The sequence below is a fragment of the Pseudophryne corroboree genome, chromosome 7 (assembly GCF_028390025.1).
Source record: "Pseudophryne corroboree isolate aPseCor3 chromosome 7, aPseCor3.hap2, whole genome shotgun sequence".
Lineage (NCBI taxonomy): Eukaryota > Metazoa > Chordata > Amphibia > Anura > Myobatrachidae > Pseudophryne > Pseudophryne corroboree.
Window position 1 is genome coordinate 362,885,280 of NC_086450.1, and position 19,677 is coordinate 362,904,956.

The 19,677-nt window shown below is 46.8% G+C and overlaps 1 protein-coding gene across 4 annotated transcripts in view; it reads right to left on the reverse strand.

Annotated features, from left to right (window-relative positions):
• Positions 1 to 19,677, reverse strand: part of TECPR1 (tectonin beta-propeller repeat containing 1) — a 304,477-nt gene that overhangs the window by 246,195 nt on the left and 38,605 nt on the right. For 3 of the 4 annotated variants that reach the window (XM_063934495.1, XM_063934497.1, XM_063934498.1), the window contains exons 2-3: positions 1,989 to 2,217; positions 448 to 630 (exon numbers count right to left, since the gene is read on the reverse strand). In XM_063934495.1, the coding sequence (XP_063790565.1) occupies positions 448 to 630; positions 1,989 to 2,213 (408 nt within the window). In that variant the 5' untranslated portion in view covers positions 2,214 to 2,217. The remainder of the gene's footprint in view (positions 1 to 447; positions 631 to 1,988; positions 2,218 to 19,677) is intronic. The other variant, XM_063934496.1, reaches the window with a different exon arrangement.

A 19,677-nucleotide genomic window follows, 5' to 3' on the forward strand; every position in this document is an offset into this window, starting at 1 on the left:
TTTAGAGTCGCAATGAGTATAACTGGCATTACAATTGCTGGATCATGTACTGCATAATGCACAACAATCCTTTATTAAAGTTTTCCTAGTGTCTCACATGCAGGCCCTATAATGCCCCAAATTATGCCGCAAGGAAGTCTTTTATGTATCATGTGAATGGGAGAGATGAAATTGAGGGGTAATTTAGAAAGTTTGTGATGGGCAAGGTTAATAAATTCTTGGTTAGATATTGTAGGTGTCTTGAATCCACCCCTTTTGGACTCTCCGATTTTTCCTTGGCAGGATTCTGGATGCGCCTATTGCAGACAGGATAATTTCTTGTATATTGTATTATGATATACAGTGTAACAGGCTAGTTCTGCTCTTTGATAGCATGCACACTGTACTGTACTGTATGCAGTAAGTTACTTGTGAAATCCAGGTTTGCAGACTACCACCATTACTTACCCCTTTTTCCGCTGGTTCTCCTCCTATATTCTCGTCAACGTACCAATCTGACTCCCACTCCCAGTGAGATGAGGGCAGTTCAAAGCTGTCCAGCTGCTGGTGCTTCAAGCCAGTGACATCACTCCACTGCCAGCGGTCACTCGGGAGCAGCTTCTCACAAAATCCATCCACTGGATTCCAGCGCTGCAGCACACAACAGTCAAAAGAGGAGGATTGAAGTTTATTTAATGTTGTCATTATTTAATGGATGAACATACAGGACAATGCTATGCATCTATTTGTGAGTCATGCCATTTCATCCGTTAGGAAAAGGACAGCATTGGCTAGCATTAATTTACATGAGCAAGAACTAGCTATTAATTGAAACATTCTGACAAGTCAAGTCTCAAATGTGCTTTAAGGTGGTTTCACTTCTATTTCCAGGAAAAAGAAGCACTTTTTAAAAAACATGCTATACTAATGAAATGAATAGGATTTGCCTGAAGGTGTCACACAAGCAGACTTGCCTGTTTAGAGGCTTTTAAAACTCTGCAAGCAGCACTTGGGGCCAGCAGGAAAACAGCTGAAGCAAAGATGTTGTGTTATCTCCAGCGCAAAAAGAAGACAATGGCAAACTTTAATTATTCAAAAATAACATATACTCAAGTCAATTCAGATCAATAAAACGTTTCTAACCAAATAAAAGCTTTTCTTGGTACACACAATGAATATAAATACCAGGGATATTAAAACATCAAAAGTAGGAACCTGACACCTATCTACTAGTGTTACCCTTCAGTTGGCAAATTATCTTGGCAAATACGGAGAGCCACTTGTTGCAATGGAGAATCCAAACCTTCCTAATATATGTTAAGAGCTATTTTGTTAAGCTGCAACCCTTGCCCGGCAGTGACCAAAAATACAATTGTGTTCTATGAAGCAAATAAGTGCCTCTTAGAAACTGACCAGTACGTGTAACATGGATGCTGGACTCAGCTCGAATACCACCATCTTGAAATAATCTGATTCAGCTGACTAATGGAGAAATGGATTTTGTAAACACAAATACCTTAGAGCAGTGGTTCCCAAACATTTTTGAGTCACGGCTATTGTATCAGAATTTTTTTCACATGACCCCTAGGCCAGAAGTTTCTTACTCAGAAATTCAGAAAAAATATTAAATTAAGTAAATTGTGTTATGTTATCCTTAAGGTCAGTTATGTGGTGAAGGACAGGATTCACTTCTGTTTGTCCACATATTTTACAACTGGATGACACAAGCACTGGTTCTGCCTATTACATTGACTACAAATAATTTGATTTAGTCCTGGACCAGCAAACCAATGCAATTCACAGGAACTAGACACTTTCTGCCTTAGTTCCTGGTGAATGGACAGGCTGCATTGTCATACATAATGTATCTAGGTTCTATGTACTTTAAGTAATGGGTTTCGCATCTTTTTGAAACAAAAAAAGTTACATTGTCACAATAATTAGTTTGGACAAACAATGTCCACTAGATATAATCAAACAAATACAAGTGACCCTCTTGAATTCCAAACCTGATTCTCATAGGTCTCTTCTTGATATCGGATTGGCAGGTCGCTGGCATGTACATAGACATATATCTCATTGTTGCCGGCGATGCCCCAGCAGCACGCTTGTACAGCAGATATACGTTTGAACTGGAGATGGTCGTCTTTACATAGTTCCCACTGTTGCCCATCTGTAGACAGAGTGTATACTTTGCCCCAAATATCTGCTGCCCATAGCACAGTATTCACCATCCTGCTGGCAAAAAAGAGACACAAGGTACAAATAAGACATGGGGGATTGGGAAAGCGTACGAAAATAGGATTTTAATTACCTACCGGTAAATCCTTTTCTCGTAGTCCGTAGAGGATACTGGGGTTCCATTTAGTACCATGGGGTATAGACGGGTCCACTAGGAGCCATGGGCACTTTAAGAATTTGATAGTGTGGGCTGGCTCCTCCCTCTATGCCCCTCCTACCAGACTCAGTCTAGGAAACTGTGCACGAGGAGACGGACATACTTTGAGAGAAGTGGTGAGATTCCGAACCAGCACACACAAACAAGAGGAAAGCCACGCTAACCAAACTTGAAACAGGAACAGCAACGGCTGAACAAACATTACTTAACCAAGTAACAGTGCAGGAAGCACTCGGCGGGCGCCCAGTATCCTCTACGGACTACGAGAAAAGGATTTACCAGTAGGTAATTAAAATCCTATTTTCTCTTACGTCCTAGAGGATACTGGGGTTCCATTTAGTACCATGGGGACGTACCAAAGCTCCCAAACTAGGTGGGAGAGTGCTGAGGTTTCTGCAGAACTGATTGACCAAACTGAAGGTCCTCAGAGGCCAAAGTATCGAACTTGTAGAACTTAGCAAACGTGTTTGAACCTGACCAAGTAGCTGCTCGGCAGAGCTGTAAAGCCGAGACCCCCCGGGCAGCCGCCCAGGAAGTACCTACCGACCTAGTAGAGTGGGTCTATACAGATTCTGGACATGGAAAACCTGCCGTGGAATAAGCATGGTGGATAGTAAGCCTGATCCAGCGTGCAATGGACTGCTTTGACGCAGGACACCCAATTTTAGTGGGATCATAGAGAACAAACAGCGAGTCCGATTTTCTGTGACGAGCTGTTTGCTTGACATACACCTTCAAAGCCCTCATAACATCCAAAGACTTTGAAGTAGCAGAGGTGTCGCTGACAACCGGAACCACAATAGGTTGGTTGAAACACAGACACCACTTTAGAAAGAAATTGCTGACGAGTTCTGAGTTCAGCTCTGTCCTCATGGAAAATTAAATAGGGACTTTTGTGAGACAAAGCCCCTAGCTCTGACACACGTCTTGCTAAAGCCAAGGCCAACAGTGTGACGGTCTTCCACGCAAGATATTTTACGTCCACCTCCTGTTACGGTTCAAACCAGTCCGATTGGAGGAACTGCAGCACCAAATTGAGACCCCAAGGTGCCGTGGGAGGCACAAAGGGAGGTTGGGTGTGCAGAACACCTTTCAAGAACGTCTTGAACTCAGCGAGAGAAGCCAATTGTTTCTGAAAGAAAATGGACAAGGCTGAAATCTGGACTTTTATGGAGCCCAGATACAGGCCCACATCCACACCTGACGGCAGAAAAAGCAGGAAACGTCCAAGATGAAATTCCACCGCAGAATAATTTCTGCTCTCACACCAACAGACGTATTTCTTCCAAATACAATGGTAATGCTTAAACGTTACCCCCTTCCTGGCTTGGATTATAGTCGGGATAGCCTTGTTAGGGATTCCCTCTTGGCTAGATTCAACCGTTCAACTTCCATGCCGTCAAACGTTGCTGCGGTAAGTCCTGATAGACGAACGGGCGCTGTTGCAGAAGATCCTCGCGAAGAGGTAGAGGCCACGGATCTTCGATCAGCATCTCCAGAAGGTCCGCGTACCAGGCCCTTCTTGGCCAGTCCGGAGCAATGAGTAATGCTTGAACCTTTTCCCTTTTTATTCGCTTAAGAATTCTTGGAATCAGAGAAAGTGGAGGAGACACGTACACCATCTGATAGACCAATGGAGTCATCAGAGCGTCTACTGACGCTGCCTGTGGGTCTCTTGACCTGAAACAATACCGCCTGAGCTTCTTGTTGAGACGAGAGGCCATCATGTCGATCTGTGGATATCCCCATCGATGTGTCAAGCACCTGAACACTTCCGGGTGAAGGCCCCACTCCCCCGGGTGCAGGTCGTGTCTGCTGAGGAAGTCTGCTTCCCAGCTGTCTACTCACAGAATGAAGACTGCTGACAACGCCACAGCGTTTCTTTCTGCCCAGAGGAGAATTCTCGACACCTCTGACATTGCTGCTCTGCTTTTTGTTTCGCCCTGTCAGTTTATGTACATTACTGCCGTCACATTGTCCGACTGGACCTGAATGGCCTGATCTTGAAGAAGATGTGAGGCCTGCAGAAGGGCGTTGTATATTTTCCTGAGTTCCAGAATGTTGATTGGAAGGATGACTTCCTGACTTCACCATCTTCCTTAAAACTGCACCCCTAAGTGACTGCTCCCCAACCCCTGAGGCTTGCGTCTGGGGTTAACAGAATCCAGTTCTGAATTCCGAACCTCCGACGAGGTGAGAAGTCTGTAGCCACCACAGAAGGGAGATCCTGGCTTTTGGCGACAGACGGATCCTCTGGTGTATGTGAAGATGCGATCCGGACCATTTGTCCAACAGATTGAGCTGGAAGGGTCTTGCGTGAAACCTTCCGTATTGAAGTGCCTCGTAAGAGGCCACCATTTTCCCCAGAAGGCGAATGCAAAGATGCACCGATACCCGGGTTGGCTTCAGGATGTCCCGAACCATCGACTTGATTACCAATGCCTTTTCCAACGGAAGGAACACTTTCTGCGACTCCATGTCCAGTATCATTCCCATGAATGGGAGCCTTCGTATTGGCTCTAGGTGAGATTTCGGAATCCACCCGTGATCCTAGAGGAGTTTGGCTGAGAGACCAGTGCTGTCCAGCAACCTTACCCTGGACTGTGCTTTTATCAGGAGATCGTCCAGGTAAGGAATTATGGGGGTGATGTATGAAAAACGTCCTAACGGACGTTATGTGTCTGGGGGCGTATCACCACATTATCGTGGTGATACGCCCGCACCCGCCGCCACAATGTATTATTCAGGCCCCTGCCGATGTGGGAGTGCGTTATCTTACCTGTTCAGCGATAGCGCACCTTCCACATCGGCTGGGCTGGTATCGCTGCTGCTGGCTCTCTGCGCATGCGCCCTTTTGCCCTTCGCCCGGCTCGTGCCGCTGGCGGCCGGAGGCGCATGCGCTCGCCGGCGCCGGATGTGTTAGGAAGGTCATAGAGGAGGAGGCGTGGGCGGGACTATTGTCCACGAACAATAAAGTTTTTATTTTTAAATTACCTAAAAAAAAAAAACACCCACTTTTTAGTACCTGCAGTGCTGTAGCGCCAGCCCTGACCTGGCGAAGCGATGGAGGGGACTTAACGAGCGGTGAGTGACAGTCCCGCCGTTAATACATCAGGGAGGCAGCAAAAAGGTATAGGCACAGCGCTCAGGACGAAGCGGGACCATGCACAATGTAAATTCGTTAAAGTGCCGCATCATACATCGTGATGATGCGGTACCAGCAGCAGTTAGCGTGCGCTATTTGCTGAATGCACATAGCGCCCCATCATACATCTGCCCCTATGTTCACTCCCTGTTTGCGGAGTAGAAACATCATCTCTGCCATCACCTTGGTGAACACCCTCTGTGCTGTGGAGAGACCAAATGGCAGGGCCTGGAACTGGTAGTGACAGTCCTGCAGTGCAAACCGTAGATAAGCCTGATGAGGTGGCCAGATCAGAATGTGAAGGTATGCATTCCTTGATATCCAGAGACACTAGGAATTCCCCTTCCTCCAGACCTGAGATCACCGCTCTCAGAGACTCCATCTTGAATATAAACACTCGTAAGTACGGGTTCAACGACTTGAGGTTCAAAATTGGTCTTACCGAACAGCACGGTTTCAGTACTACAAACAAGTTGGAATAATACCCCTTGTTTTGCAGATGAGGTGGAACTGGAACAATGACTTGAGTCTGTACTAGCTTTTGGATGGTATGCTGTAAAGTTACACTTGCCTCTTGTGAAACTGGTAAGCCTGATTTGAAGAATCTGTTAGGTGGGAGCTCTTGGAACTCCAGTCTGTAGCCCTGGGAAATAAGATCTATGACCCAGGGATCCTGGCATGAACTTTACCAGATCTGACTGAATTATTGTAGTCGGGCTCCCACCTGACAGCCTTCCAGGCATTGCGGTCCACCGTCATGCTGAAGGCTTTGAGGAAGCAGAACCTGAGCTCTGTTCCTGAGCACTGGCAGCTGCTAGTTTGCATGGTTTACCTCTTGCGCCGCTCGAGGACATAGAAGCACCTCTGGATTTGCCCTTGAACTTGGCCGTCCAAAAGGACTGCAACTTAGAAGCTGAATAAGTCTTCTTGGTTGGGGGGCTGCGGAAAGAAGATACGTAGACTTATCCGCAGTAGCTGTGGAGATCCATTTGTCTAGTTCATCTCCAAAAAAGGCCTCTCCAGTGAATGGTAGGCTTCCACCCCTTTCCTGGAGTCTGCATCAGCAGTCCACTGGCGTAGCCACAAGCCCCTGCATGCAGACACTGGTGCAGTGGTGCGTGCATTAAGCAAGCCTATTTCTTTTATGGCTTCCAACATAAAGTTTGCAGAGTCCTGTATTTGCTGCAGGAGTAAAACAACATCCCCCCTAGACAAGGAATCTAACCCCTCAATTAGGTTACCTGACCATTTTGCAATGGCTTTTGTGATCCACGCACATACAATAGTGGGTCTTTGGGCCACTCCAGCAGCTGTGTACAATGATTTGAGTGTAGTCTCAATTTTACGATCAGCTGTGTCTTTCAGGGAGGCTGCACCAGGAACAGGCAATACAATTTTACGTGACAGCCTAGAGACTGATGCGTCCACTAGCGGTGGATTTTCCCATTTTTTCCTATCCTCCAGAGGAAAAGGAAAAGATGAGAGCAACCTTTTAGGGATCTGAAATTTCTTATCAGGATTAACCCACGGTTCTTCTAACAGGGTATTCAATTCCTTTGACGCAGGAAAAGTGACCGAAGATTTCTTTTTGCATTAAAATAAGATTCCTCACACTCCTCTGACACCTTATCAGGAATATGCAGAACATCTCTGATAGCTTCTATAAGAGCCTCTATTCCCTGTGACAGAGCCGCACCCCCCCCCCCCTCCAAATCCACCTCACCTCCTCCATGTCTGACCTATCAGCGTCAGAGTCAGACTGCAGGATACGCGCCAGAGATCGCTTTTGCGGACAAATGGAAGGGAATTGAGACGCTGTTATGGGGACTGAGTCTCTGTTCATAAGCTCATCCACATCCTGTTTAAGTATTGCGTCTCTTTCTCATTGCGGGACAATTTTGTAGAAAGAGTGGCGATCATTCCTTTAAGAGAATCAGCCCCGCTAGCCTGTAAACCCTGAGTGCCCAGTAGTGAGCCCCCTGGTGAAGAGGAACACTCTACTGTACAAGAGACACACTCTTTGCCTGACATAATGTAAATGTGACAGTACACACACACACATACACACACACACACACACACACACACACACACACACACACACACACAGGAAAAGGTTAAGCACAAGTAACCCACAAAGGGGTTAATTCTGAGTTGATCGCAGCAGCAAATTTCTTAGCAATTGGGCAAAACCATGTGCACTGCAGGGGGGGGCATATATAACATTTGCAGAGAGAGTTAGATTTGGGTGGGTTATTTTGTTTCTGTGCAGGGTAAATACTGGCTGCTTTATTTTTACACTGCAATTTAGATTTCAGTTTGAATACACCCCACCCAAATCTAACTCTCTGCACGTTATATCTGCCCCCCGCTGCAGTGCACATGGTTTTCTCCAACTGCTAACAAATTTGTTGCTGCGATCAACTCTGAATTAGGCCCAAAGAGCCCTTCAGGGAGACACAGAGTTGTTTGTAGCCAGCCCCCCACCGTGCCCTTACCTCTAATGCCAAGCTTAGCCGGGTCGTAGACTAAGTACCTTGATAGGGGACTTAGTACACCGGAGGAGCTGCGTGTCCCTGTCAGTCAGCGTCTGTGTCCACTGCAGAGGAAAAATGGCGCTGGAGAGCTGCTGGATCCTCTCATAGTGAAGCCCCGCCCCTTCAATGGCGCACGGTCTTCCCGCTTTATTTATACTGGTAATTTTTGTGCTAAAAATGGAGCAGAACCGTTTTAAGGCTGTTTTTGACAGTTTGGGTACTGTGTACAGTGTACGGAGAAGCAGTTGTGTACTGTGTCTGGAGACGCATTGAGCCCCGTTTAGAAGCCGTGCGTCTCCGTACCCTCGTGCCGCGATAATGGCCGGGACGCCGGCTCAGTACTCACCACTCTTCATTCTTCTGGCTCTGTTAGGGGTGGCGTGCTGCGGGAATGTACGCTCGTCGTGGTGCGGCTTGCGAATAGTTCCCTCAGGAGCTCAGTGTCCTGTCAGCGGGGAACGGGACCATTAACCCTGCAAGAGGTTGGGTCGTTCCCCCCCCTAAGTCCCACGAAGCAGGCAGGCTGGTGCCAACCAGTAACATAGTAATTGAGGTTGAAAAGAGGTATTAAGTTGTGATGAATCTACATACCCGCTGAGTAATGTTTTATGACTAGTTAACTACTATGGGGTATATGCAATTGCGGTCGAATTCCCGAAATTGTCGAATTTCGGGTATTTTTCGCAAAAAAAAAAAAATTCGTCAATGCAATTCAGTGCTTTCCGTCAAAAAAACGGACTTTCAAAATTCGACTTTTTGCAAAAACTACTTTTTGCAAATTCGACTTTTCTGCAATGATACAAGTGCTGCAATTCGACAAAAGCATATTCAATTCAAGTTTGGAAATTCGACAGCAGTGCTTTTAGACAGCAAATTCGTCATTTTCAATCCGCCACACTTTGGTGAAACCAATAAAAAAAATTTAAAACATGTTTTTTTTGTGGGTTTTTTTCATGGTAATATCAGATCTATTTATATTAGAAGGGATTAGGTACTTGGTTTGTCTTTTTGGGAGGCACAAGTATTATTTATATATTTTTAAAAATAATATATATTTTTTTTTTATAGATGGAATGGTGAAATCCCTGAAAAAAATTGCCTGGGGTCCCCCCTCCAAAGCATAACCAGCCTCGGGCTCTTCGAGCTGGTCCTGGTTCTAAAAATGCGGGGGAAAAATTGACAGGGGATCCCCCGTATTTTTAAAACCAGCACCGGGCTCTGCGCCTGGTGCTGGTGCAAAAAATATGGGGGACAAAACGAGTAGGGGTCCCCCGTATTTTTTACACCAGCATCGGGCTCCACTAGCTGGACAGATAATGCCACAGCCGGGGGTCACTTTTATACAGTGACCTGCGGCCGTGGCATTAAATATCCAACTAGTCACCCCTGGCCGGGGTACCCTGGGGGAGTGGGGACCCCTTCAATCAAGGGGTCGTCCCCCCAGCCACCCAAGGGCCAGGGGTGAAGCCCGAGGCTGTCCCCCCCATCCAAGGGCTGCGGATGGGAGGCTGATAGCCTTGGTAAAATGTCAAGAATATTGTTTTTTCCAGAAGAACTACAAGTCCCAGCAAGCCTCCCCCGCAAGCTGGTACTTGGAGAACCACAAGTACCAGCATGCGGGAGAAAAACGGGCCCGCTGGTACCTGTAGTTCTACTGGAAAAAAAATACCCAAATAAAAACAGGACACACACACCGTGACAGTAAAACTTTATTTCATACGTCGACACACACATACTTACCTATGTTCACACGCTGACATCGGTCCTCTTCTCCAAGTAGAATCCATGGATACCTGAAAAGAAAAGATCAATATACTCACCTCAGCCAGGGTCCAGAGATAAATCCACGTACTTGTTAAAAAAAAAAAACTGGACACCCGACCAAACGGACTGAAAGGGGTCCCATGCTTACACATGGGACCCCTTACCCCGAATGCAGAGAGACCTCTCAGAGTGACAGCTGTCACAGAAAGGTCTCTAAAGCCAATCAGGAAGCGCAAAGAAGTTGCGCTCACCTGATTGGCTGTGCGCTGTCTGAACTCAGACAGCGCATCGCACAGCTCCGTCCATTACTTTCAATGGTGGGAACTTAGCGGCTAGCGGTGAGGTCACCCGCCGGTCAGCGGCTGACCGCGGGTAACCCCCGCAGACGGCAAAGTTCTCACCATTGAAAGTAATGGAGAGGCTTTGCGATGCGCTGTCTGACAGCTCAGACAGCGCACAGCCAATCAGGTGAGCGCCACGGAAGTAGCGCTTCCTGATTGGCTGAAGGGACTTCAGTGACAGGAGTCACGTGGTGTCCCGGCATTCGGGGAAAGGGGTCTGATGTGAAAGCATGGGACCCCTTTCAGTCCGGTGGTACGAGTGTTCGTTTTTTTTTTTTAACAAGTACGTGGATGTATCTCTGGACGTGGATGTACCTCTGGACGCTGGAAGGTGAGTATAATTTTTTTCACAGGTACCCTCGGATCGTCGGAGACCGTGGCAGTCGGCGTGTCAACATAGGTAAGTATGTGTGTCGGCAGTGTGTAATAAAGTTTTACTGTCACTGTGTCTGTGTACTGTTTTTATTTGGGTATTTTTTTTCCAGTAGAACTACAGGTACCAGCGGGCCCGTTTTTCTCCTGCATGCTGGTACTTGTGGTTCTCCAAGTACCAGCTTGCGGTGGAGGCTTGCTGGGACTTGTAGTACTGCTGGAAAAAAATAAGAATTTACTTACCGATAATTCTATTTCTCGTAGTCCGTAGTGGATGCTGGGAACTCCGTAAGGACCATGGGGAATAGCGGCTCCGCAGGAGACAGGGCACATCTAAAGAAAGCTTTAGGATCACCTGGTGTGCACTGGCTCCTCCCCCTATGACCCTCCTCCAAGCCTCAGTTAGGATACTGTGCCCAGACGAGCGTACACAATAAGGAAGGATTTTGAATCCCGGGTAAGACTCATACCAGCCACACCAATCACACTGTACAACTTGTGATCTGAATCCAGTTAACAGCATGATAATAGAGAAGCCTCTATAAAAGATGGCTCACTACAACAATAACCCAAATTTTTTGGTAACAATAATTATGTACCAGTATTGCAGACAATCCGCACTTGGGATGGGCGCCCAGCATCCACTACGGACTACGAGAAATAGAATTATCGGTAAGTAAATTCTTATTTTCTCTGACGTCCTAGTGGATGCTGGGAACTCCGTAAGGACCATGGGGATTATACCAAAGCTCCCAAACGGGCGGGAGAGTGCGGATGACTCTGCAGCACCGAATGAGAGAACTCCAGGTCCTCCTCAGCCAGGGTATCAAATTTGTAGAAGTTTACAAACGTATTTGCTCCTGACCAAGTAACTGCTCGGCAAAGTTGTAAAGCCGAGACCCCTCGGGCAGCTGCCCAAGATGAGCCCACCTTCCTTGTGGAGTGGGCATTTTAAGATTTTTGGCTGTGGCAGGCCTGCCACAGAATGTGCAAGCTGAATTGTACTACAAATCCAACGAGCAATCGTCTGCTTAGAAGCAGGAGCACCCAGTTTGTTGGGTGCATACAGGATAAACAGCGAGTCAGATTTTCTGACTCCAGCCGTCCAGGAAACATATATTTTCAGGGCCCTGACCACGTCAAGCAACTTGGAATCCTCCAAGTCCTTAGTAGCCGCAGGTACCACAATAGGTTGCTTCATGTGAAATGCAGAAACCACCTTAGGTAGAAATTGAGGACAAGTCCTCAATTCTGCCCTGTCAGAATGAAATATTAAATAAGGGCTTTTATATGATAAAGCCGCCAGTTCTGACACACGCCTGGCTGAAGCCAGGGCTAACAGCATCGTCACCTTCCATGTGAGATATTTTAAGTCCACAGTGGTGAGTGGTTCAAACCAATGTGACTTTAGGAAACTCAACACAACATTGAGATCCCAAGGTGCTACTGGAGGCACAAAAGGAGGCTGTATATGCAGTACCCCTTTTACAAATGTCTGAACTTCAGGCACTGAAGCCAGTTCCTTTTGGAAGAAAATCGACAGGGCCGAAATTTGAACCTTAATGGGCCCTAATTTTAGGCCCATAGACAGTCCTGTTTGCAGGAAATGGAGGAAACGACCCAGTTGAAATTCCTCTGTAGGGGCCTTCTTGGCCTCCCACCACGCAACATATTTTCGCCAAATGCGGTGATAATGTTTTGCGGTTACGTCCTTCCTGGCCTTGACCAGGGTAGGGATGACTTCATCTGGAATGCCTTTTTCCTTCAGGATCCGGCGTTCAACCGCCAAGCCGTCAAACGCAGCCACGGTAAGTCTTGGAACAGACAAGGCCCCTGCTGGAGCAGGTCCTTTCTTAGAGGTAGAGGCCACGGTTCGTCCGTGAGCATCTCTTGAAGTTCCGGATACCAAGTCCTTCTTGGCCAATCCGGAACCACGAGTATAGTTCTTACTCCTCTCCTTCTTATGATTCTCAGTACTTTTGGTATGAGAGGCAGAGGAGGGAACACATACACTGACTGGTACACCCACGGTGTTACCAGAGCGTCCACCGCTATTGCCTGAGGGTCCCCTGACCTGGCGCAATATCTGTCTAGTTTTTTGTTTAGACGGGACGCCATTATGTCCACCTTTGGTTTTTCCCAACGGTTTACAATCAGGTGGAAGACTTCTGGGTGAAGTCCCCACTCTCCCGGGTGAAGGTCGTGTCTGCTGAGGAAGTCTGCTTCCCAGTTGTCCACTCCCGGAATGAACACTGCTGACAGTGCTATCACATGATTTTCCGCCCAGCGAAGAATCCTTGCAGCTTCTGCCATTGCCCCCCTGCTTCCCGTGCCGCCCTGTCTGTTTACGTGGGCGACTGACGTGATGTTGTCCGATTGGATCAATACCGCCTGACCCTGAAGCAGGGGTTTCGCTTGACTTAGGGCATTGTAAATGGCCCTTAGTTCCAGAATGTTTATATGAAGAGATGTCTCCAGGCTTGACCATAAGCCCTGGAAATTCCTTCCCTGTGTGACTGCTCCCCAGCCTCGCAGGCTGGCATCCGTGGCCACCAGGACCCAGTCCCGAATGCCGAATCTGCGGCCCTCTAGAAGATGAGCACTCTGCAACCACCACAGGAGGGATACCCTTGTCCCCGGTGACAGGGTTATCCGCTGAAGCATATGAAGATGCGACCCGGACCATTTGTCCAGTAGGTTCCACTGGAAAGTCTTGCGTGGAATCTGCCGAATGGGATTGCTTCGTAGGAAGCCACCATTTTTACCCAGAACCCTTGTGCATTGATGCACTGAGACTTGGTTCGGTTTTAGGAGGTTCCTGACTAGCTCGGATAACTCCCTGGCTTTCTCCTCCGGGAGAAACACCTTCTTTCTGGACTGTGTCCAGGATCATCCCTAGGAACAGAAGACAAGTCGTCGGAACCAGCTGCGATTTTGGAATATTGAGAATCCAATCGTGCTGCCGCAACACTACCTGATATAGTGTTACACCGATCTCCAACTGTTCCCTGGATCTTATCGTTATCAGGGAATCGTCCAAGTAACGGATAACTAAAATTCCCTTCCTTCGAAGGAATATCATCATTACGGTCATTACTTCAGTAAAGACCCGGGGTGCCGTGGACCATCCCTACGGCAGCGTCCGAACTGATAGTGACAGTTCTGTACCATAACCTGAAATACCCTTGGTGAGAAGGGTAAATTTTGACATGAAGGTAAGCATCCTTGATGTCCCGAGACATCATGTAGTCCCCTTCTTCCAGGTTTGCAATCACTGCTCTGAGTGACTCAATTTTGAATTTGAACCTCTGTATGCAAGTGTTCAAAGATTTTAGATTTTAAAATCGGTCTCCCCGAGCCGTCTGGCTTCGGTACCACAATAGTGTGGAATAATACCCCGTTCCCTGTTGCAGGAGGGGTACCTTGATTATCACCTGCTGGGAATACAGCTTGTGAATGGTTTCCAAAACTGCCTCCCTGTCAGCGGGAGACGTCGGTAAAACAGACCTTTGGAAACGGCGAGGGGGATACGTCTCGAATTCCAATTTGTACCCCTGAAATATTACCAGAAGGATCCAGGGGTCTACTTGCGAGTGAGCCCACTGCGCACTGAAATTCATTGAGAACGGGACCCCACCGTGCCTGAACTTGTAAAGCCCTAGCGTCATACTGAGGGCTTGGCAGAGGCGGAAAAGAGTTTCTGTTCCTTGGAACTGGCTGATCTCTGCAGCCATTTTCCTCTCCCTCTGTCACGAGCAGAAAAGAGGAACCCTTTTGTCCGCTTGCCAACCAGGCCTGCGCCTGATAATACGGCGTCTTATTTTGAGAGGCGACCTGGGGTACATCCCCTCTTTTAAGGCAATACTTCCAAATGCCGTTTGGAATCCGCATCACCTGACCACTTTACTGGTATAATTGGACAACGCACTTATACTTGATGCCAGTCGGCAAATATTCCGCTGTGCATCATGCATATATAGAAATGCATCTTTTAATTGCTCTATAGGCAATAATATACTGTCCTTATCTAGGATATCATATTTCCAGTCAGGGAATCCGACCACGCCAACCCAGCACTGCACATCCAGGCTGAGGCGATTGCTGGTCGCAGTATAACACCAGTATGTGTGTAAATACATTTTAGGATACCCTCCTGCTTTCTATCAGCAGGATCCTTAAGGGCGGCCATCTCAAGAGAGGGTAGAGCCCTTGTTCTTACAAGCGTGTGAGCGCCTTATCCCCCCTAGGGGGTGTTTCCCAACGCACCCTAACCTCTGGCGGGAAAAGGTATACTGCCAATAACTTTTTAGAAATTATCAATTGTTATCGGGGGGAAACCCACGCATTTTATTTCTCAGATTCAGGAAAACTACAGGAAGTTTTTCCTCACCAACATAATACCCCTTTTTTTTGGTGGTATTCATATTATCAGAAAAGTGTAAACTTTTTTCATTGCCTCAATCATGCAATGTGTGGCCCTATTTGGAAATCACGGTTGTCTCTTCACCGTCGACACAGGAATCAGTATCCGTGTCGGCGTCTGTATCTGAGGTAACGGGCGCTTTAGAGCCCCTATATGAGACGTCTGGACATGCACAAGCTGAGTAGCCGGCTGTCTCATGTCAACCACTGTCTTTTATACAAAGCTGACACTGTCACGCAATTTCCACAGTACATCCACTCAGGTGTCGACCCCCCAGGGGGTGACAACACTATTACAGACACTCTACTCCGTCTCCTCATCATTTTTCTCCTCATACATGTCGACACAAACATACCGACACACAGCACACACACAGGGAATGCACTGATAGAGGACAGGACCCCACTAGCCCTTTGGGGAGACAGAGGGAGAGTTTGCCAGCACACACCAGAGCGCTATATATATACAGGGATAACCTTATATAAGTGTTTTTCCCTTTATAGCTGCTGTATTGTTTATACTGCGCCTAATTTGTGCCCCCCTCTCTTTTTTAACCCCTTTCTGTAGTGTAGTGACTGCAGGGGAGAGCCAGGGAGCTTCCCTCCAACTGAGCTGTGAGGGAAAATGGCGCCAGTGTGCTGAGGAGATAGGCTCCGCCCCTTTCTCGGCGTCCTTATCATCCGTTTTCTTGTATGTTTTGGCAGGGGTTAAATGCATCCATATAGCCCAGGAGTTATATGTGATGCATTTATTTTAGCCATAAAAGGTTTTCTAACGATTTATTGCGTCTCAGGGCGCTGCCCCCCCAGCGCCCTGCACCCTCAGTGACCGGAGTGTGAAGTGTGCTGAGAGCAATGGCGCACAGCTGCGGTGCTGTGCGCCTACCTTTATCTGAAGACAGGAAAGTCTTCTGCCGCCGATTTTTCCGGACCTCTTCGCTCTTCTGGCTCTGTAAGGGGGCCGGCGGCGCGGCTCCGGTGACCCATCCAGGCTGAACCTGTGATCGTCCCTCTGGAGCTAATGTCCAGTAGCCTAAGAAGCCCAATCCACTCTGCACGCAGGTGAGTTCGCTTCTTCTCCCCTTAGTCCCTCGATGCAGTGAGCCTGTTGCCAGCAGGTCTCACTGAAAATAATAAACCTAAACTAAAACTTTCACAAAGAGCTCAGGAGAGCCCCTAGTGTGCACCCTTCTCGTCGGGCACAGAAATCTAACTGAGGCTTGGAGGAGGGTCATAGGGGGAGGAGCCAGTGCACACCAGGTGATCCTAAAGCTTTCTTTAGATGTGCCCTGTCTCCTGCGGAGCCGCTATTCCCCATGGTCCTTACGGAGTTCCCAGCATCCACTAGGACGTCAGAGAAACAATATTATTGTCATTTTTCTCAAGGCTATCAGCCTCCCATCCGCAGCCCTTGGATGAGGGGGACAGCCTCGGGCTTCACCCCTGGCCCTTGGGTGGCTGGGGGGGGGGGACACCCCTTGATTGAAGGGGTCCCCACTCCCCCAGGGTACCCCGGCCAGGGGTGACTAGTTGGATATTTAATGCCACGGCCGCAGGGCACTGTATAAAAGTGACCCCCGGCTGTGGCATTATCTGTCCAGCTAGTGGAGCCCGATGCTGGTGTAAAAAATACGGGGGACCCCTACTCTTTTTGTCCCCCGTATTTTTTGCACCAGCACCAGGCGCAGAGCCCGGTGCTGGTTTTAAAAATACAGGGGATCCCTGCCCAATTTTCCCCCGCATTTTTAGAACCAGGACCAGCTCGAAGAGCCCGAGGCTGGTTATGCTTTGAAGGGGGGACCCCACGCCATTTTTTTTACGGGTTTTTCCCGTTTTTTTAAATCGCGGCAAAATCCGGCAAATTGGCCGTTTTTCGCCCGCGGGACTGTCGAATCCGTTTTTCATTGAATATGGTGAATTCCGGCAGCCACCTGCCGGAATTCACCTGTCGAATTGTGTCGAATTAAAAAACGGCGATAATTTGCCGCGATTCGCCGTGAATTGCATATACCCCTATAACTCATATAACCCCCAAATTAACCATTTTGATATTTTAAATATTACAACCTTGGATATCATTTTCATTTAGAAATGTATCCATTCCTTTTTTAAATCCATTTACAGAGTCCGCCATTACCACCTTCCCTGGCAGGGAATTCCACATCCTAATTGCCCTAACAGTGAAGAACCCTTTCCTCCGTCGCGTTCGGAACTTTCTCTCCTCCAGCCGCAGCAAGTGCCCACGTGTCCTAAACGGTGTTCTTTTAATAAATAATTCCTCTGATAACTCTTTGTGATGCCCCTTTACATATTTCAAGATATTAATAATATCCCCTCTTAGGCGCCTCTTTTATAGTGTATACAGGTTGAGTATCCCATATCCAAATATTCCGAAATACGGACTTTTTTGAGTGAGAGTGAGATAGTGAAACCTTTGTTTTTTGATGGCTCAATGTACACAAACTTTGTTTAATACACAAATGTATTAATAATATTGTATTAAATGACCTTCAGGCTGTGTATATAAGGTGTATATGAAACATAAATGAAATGTGTTAATGTAGACACTTTGTTTAATGCACAAAGTTATAAAAAATATTGGCTAAAATTACCTTCAGGCTGTGTGTATAAGATGTATATGTAACATAAATGCATTCTGTGCTTAGATTTAGGTCCCATCATCATAAGATCTCATTATGGCATGCAATTATTCCAAAATACGGAAAAATCCGATATCCAAAATACCTCCGGTCCCAAGCATTTTGGATAAGGGATACTCAACCTGTACATATTTAATCTATTAAGCCTTTCCTCATAATCCAGTCCCTCTAGGCCTTTAATCAATTTAGTAGCTCGCCTTTGAACACTTTCGAGTTCACTGATGTCTTTTTTATACAGTGGTGCCCAAAACTGAACACAATATTCCAGGTGCGGACGTACCAATGCTTTATACAGCGGCAGGATTACATCCGAGTCCCTTGACTCAATTCCCCGTTTTATGCACGCTAGCACCTAACTTGCCTTCTTTACTGCGCTTTGACATTGTGTACGGTTATTAAGCCTATTATCAATGAGTACCCCCAAATCCTTTTCCAAATCTGTTTTACCTAGTCGTTCCCCATTTAGTATGTAGGCTGCAAATTTGTTTTTAGTCCCGAAATGCATAACCTTGCATTTGTCTGTATTGAACCTCATTTTCCATTTAGACGCCCAGAGTTCAAGTTTAGATAGATCATTCTGTAAGGACTCCACATCCAATTCCGAGTTAATTACCTTACACAGTAATTAACACAGTCCTGCCTGAAAACAACAAACATAGAAAATAAATGCAGAAAACTCTTCAGGAGCTTCCTTCAGCGTGACAAGCTCCTCCGGGCACATTTTCTAAACTGAGTCTGGTAGGAGGGGCATAGAGGGAGGAGCTAGCCCACACTAAAACTCTTAAAGTGCCCATGGCTCCTAGGGGACCGGTCTATACCCCATGGTACTAAAGGGAACCCCAGTATCCTCTAGGACGTAAGAGAAACTCAGTTGTTAAAGCTGGCACAGCACAATTACAAAGCCTGCAATTGCTATAAGAGACCACACTAAACATAAAAAAATCTTGAATAATTGTATTAAACAGCAAGTAACTGCACAGTTTTAAACCCATGTTGCAGTGCAGGTGGGGAAGATTAATAATGTGCAGAGAGATGTAAGGAGCCGATACATTGGGTTCAGTATGAATTACCGGTGGCCGACAGCAGCATCCCGGCCACCAGTATGCCAACAGCGGGTGAGCGCTAGACAGCCACTCGCCACGCTGCGCTCGCCATAGGTTATATTCTCCCTCTATGGGTATCGTGGACACCCACAGAGGGAGAATAGCCTGTCTCACCGGTATTCCGGCATGGTACTGCTGTGCGGGATCCCGGCGTTGGCATTGTGATCATCGGGATCCCGTGCAGCGGTATCTTAACCGTTTCCCGATACATTAGGGGAGTATCGTGACAATTCCCTGTTTCCCCCAATGCCTGGGTCGGAGGATCAGGGAAATACAACATGTAAGAAATCCTTGAATCTCCAATTCAGACCAAAAAATTACAGGGATTGGCGAGTTGAGGATTTTTTACATGCTGTTTTTTTGCCAATTCCAAACATACTGCTGACCATCGATGTCCCCTGATCAGCGGATCGGATGGACCATTACATACAAAGTGAAACCAAACTGAAAAAATACATTTTCAAAATCTCTGCTATTACAAAGTAAGTTTGGTGTAAAACCCATAAATGTTTCTTATACTGAGGAAGACATGTGTGGCAACACTAGTGTTTCTGCCATGCTAATCCCAACAAAGCTAGCTACTATTGGAAACAGAGGCATGTGAATAGCAGTATTTCAGGAGGAAGTTTAAAAGGTCTGTAATCACTCTAATAATAATATCAATGTTTTGTATACATACTGTACTTTACTGCATTTACTATATATATATATATATATATAATTAAAATACTATTAAATACTATTATAAAATATTGTATAAAAATTGTTGTCCCTTTCCGCCACACTAGATGTCCCACTCCGTCACCTGTACAAGTGTTTTTTTGTGTAAAGAACAAATGCAGAAATATTTAGATTATTATATATTAAACCATTGGGTCTGCTTACCCTGCGCAGGAATAATCAGAGCCCAGCCTGGCCTAACTTCACAGAACTTTAATGTTATGTTACACTGGGAG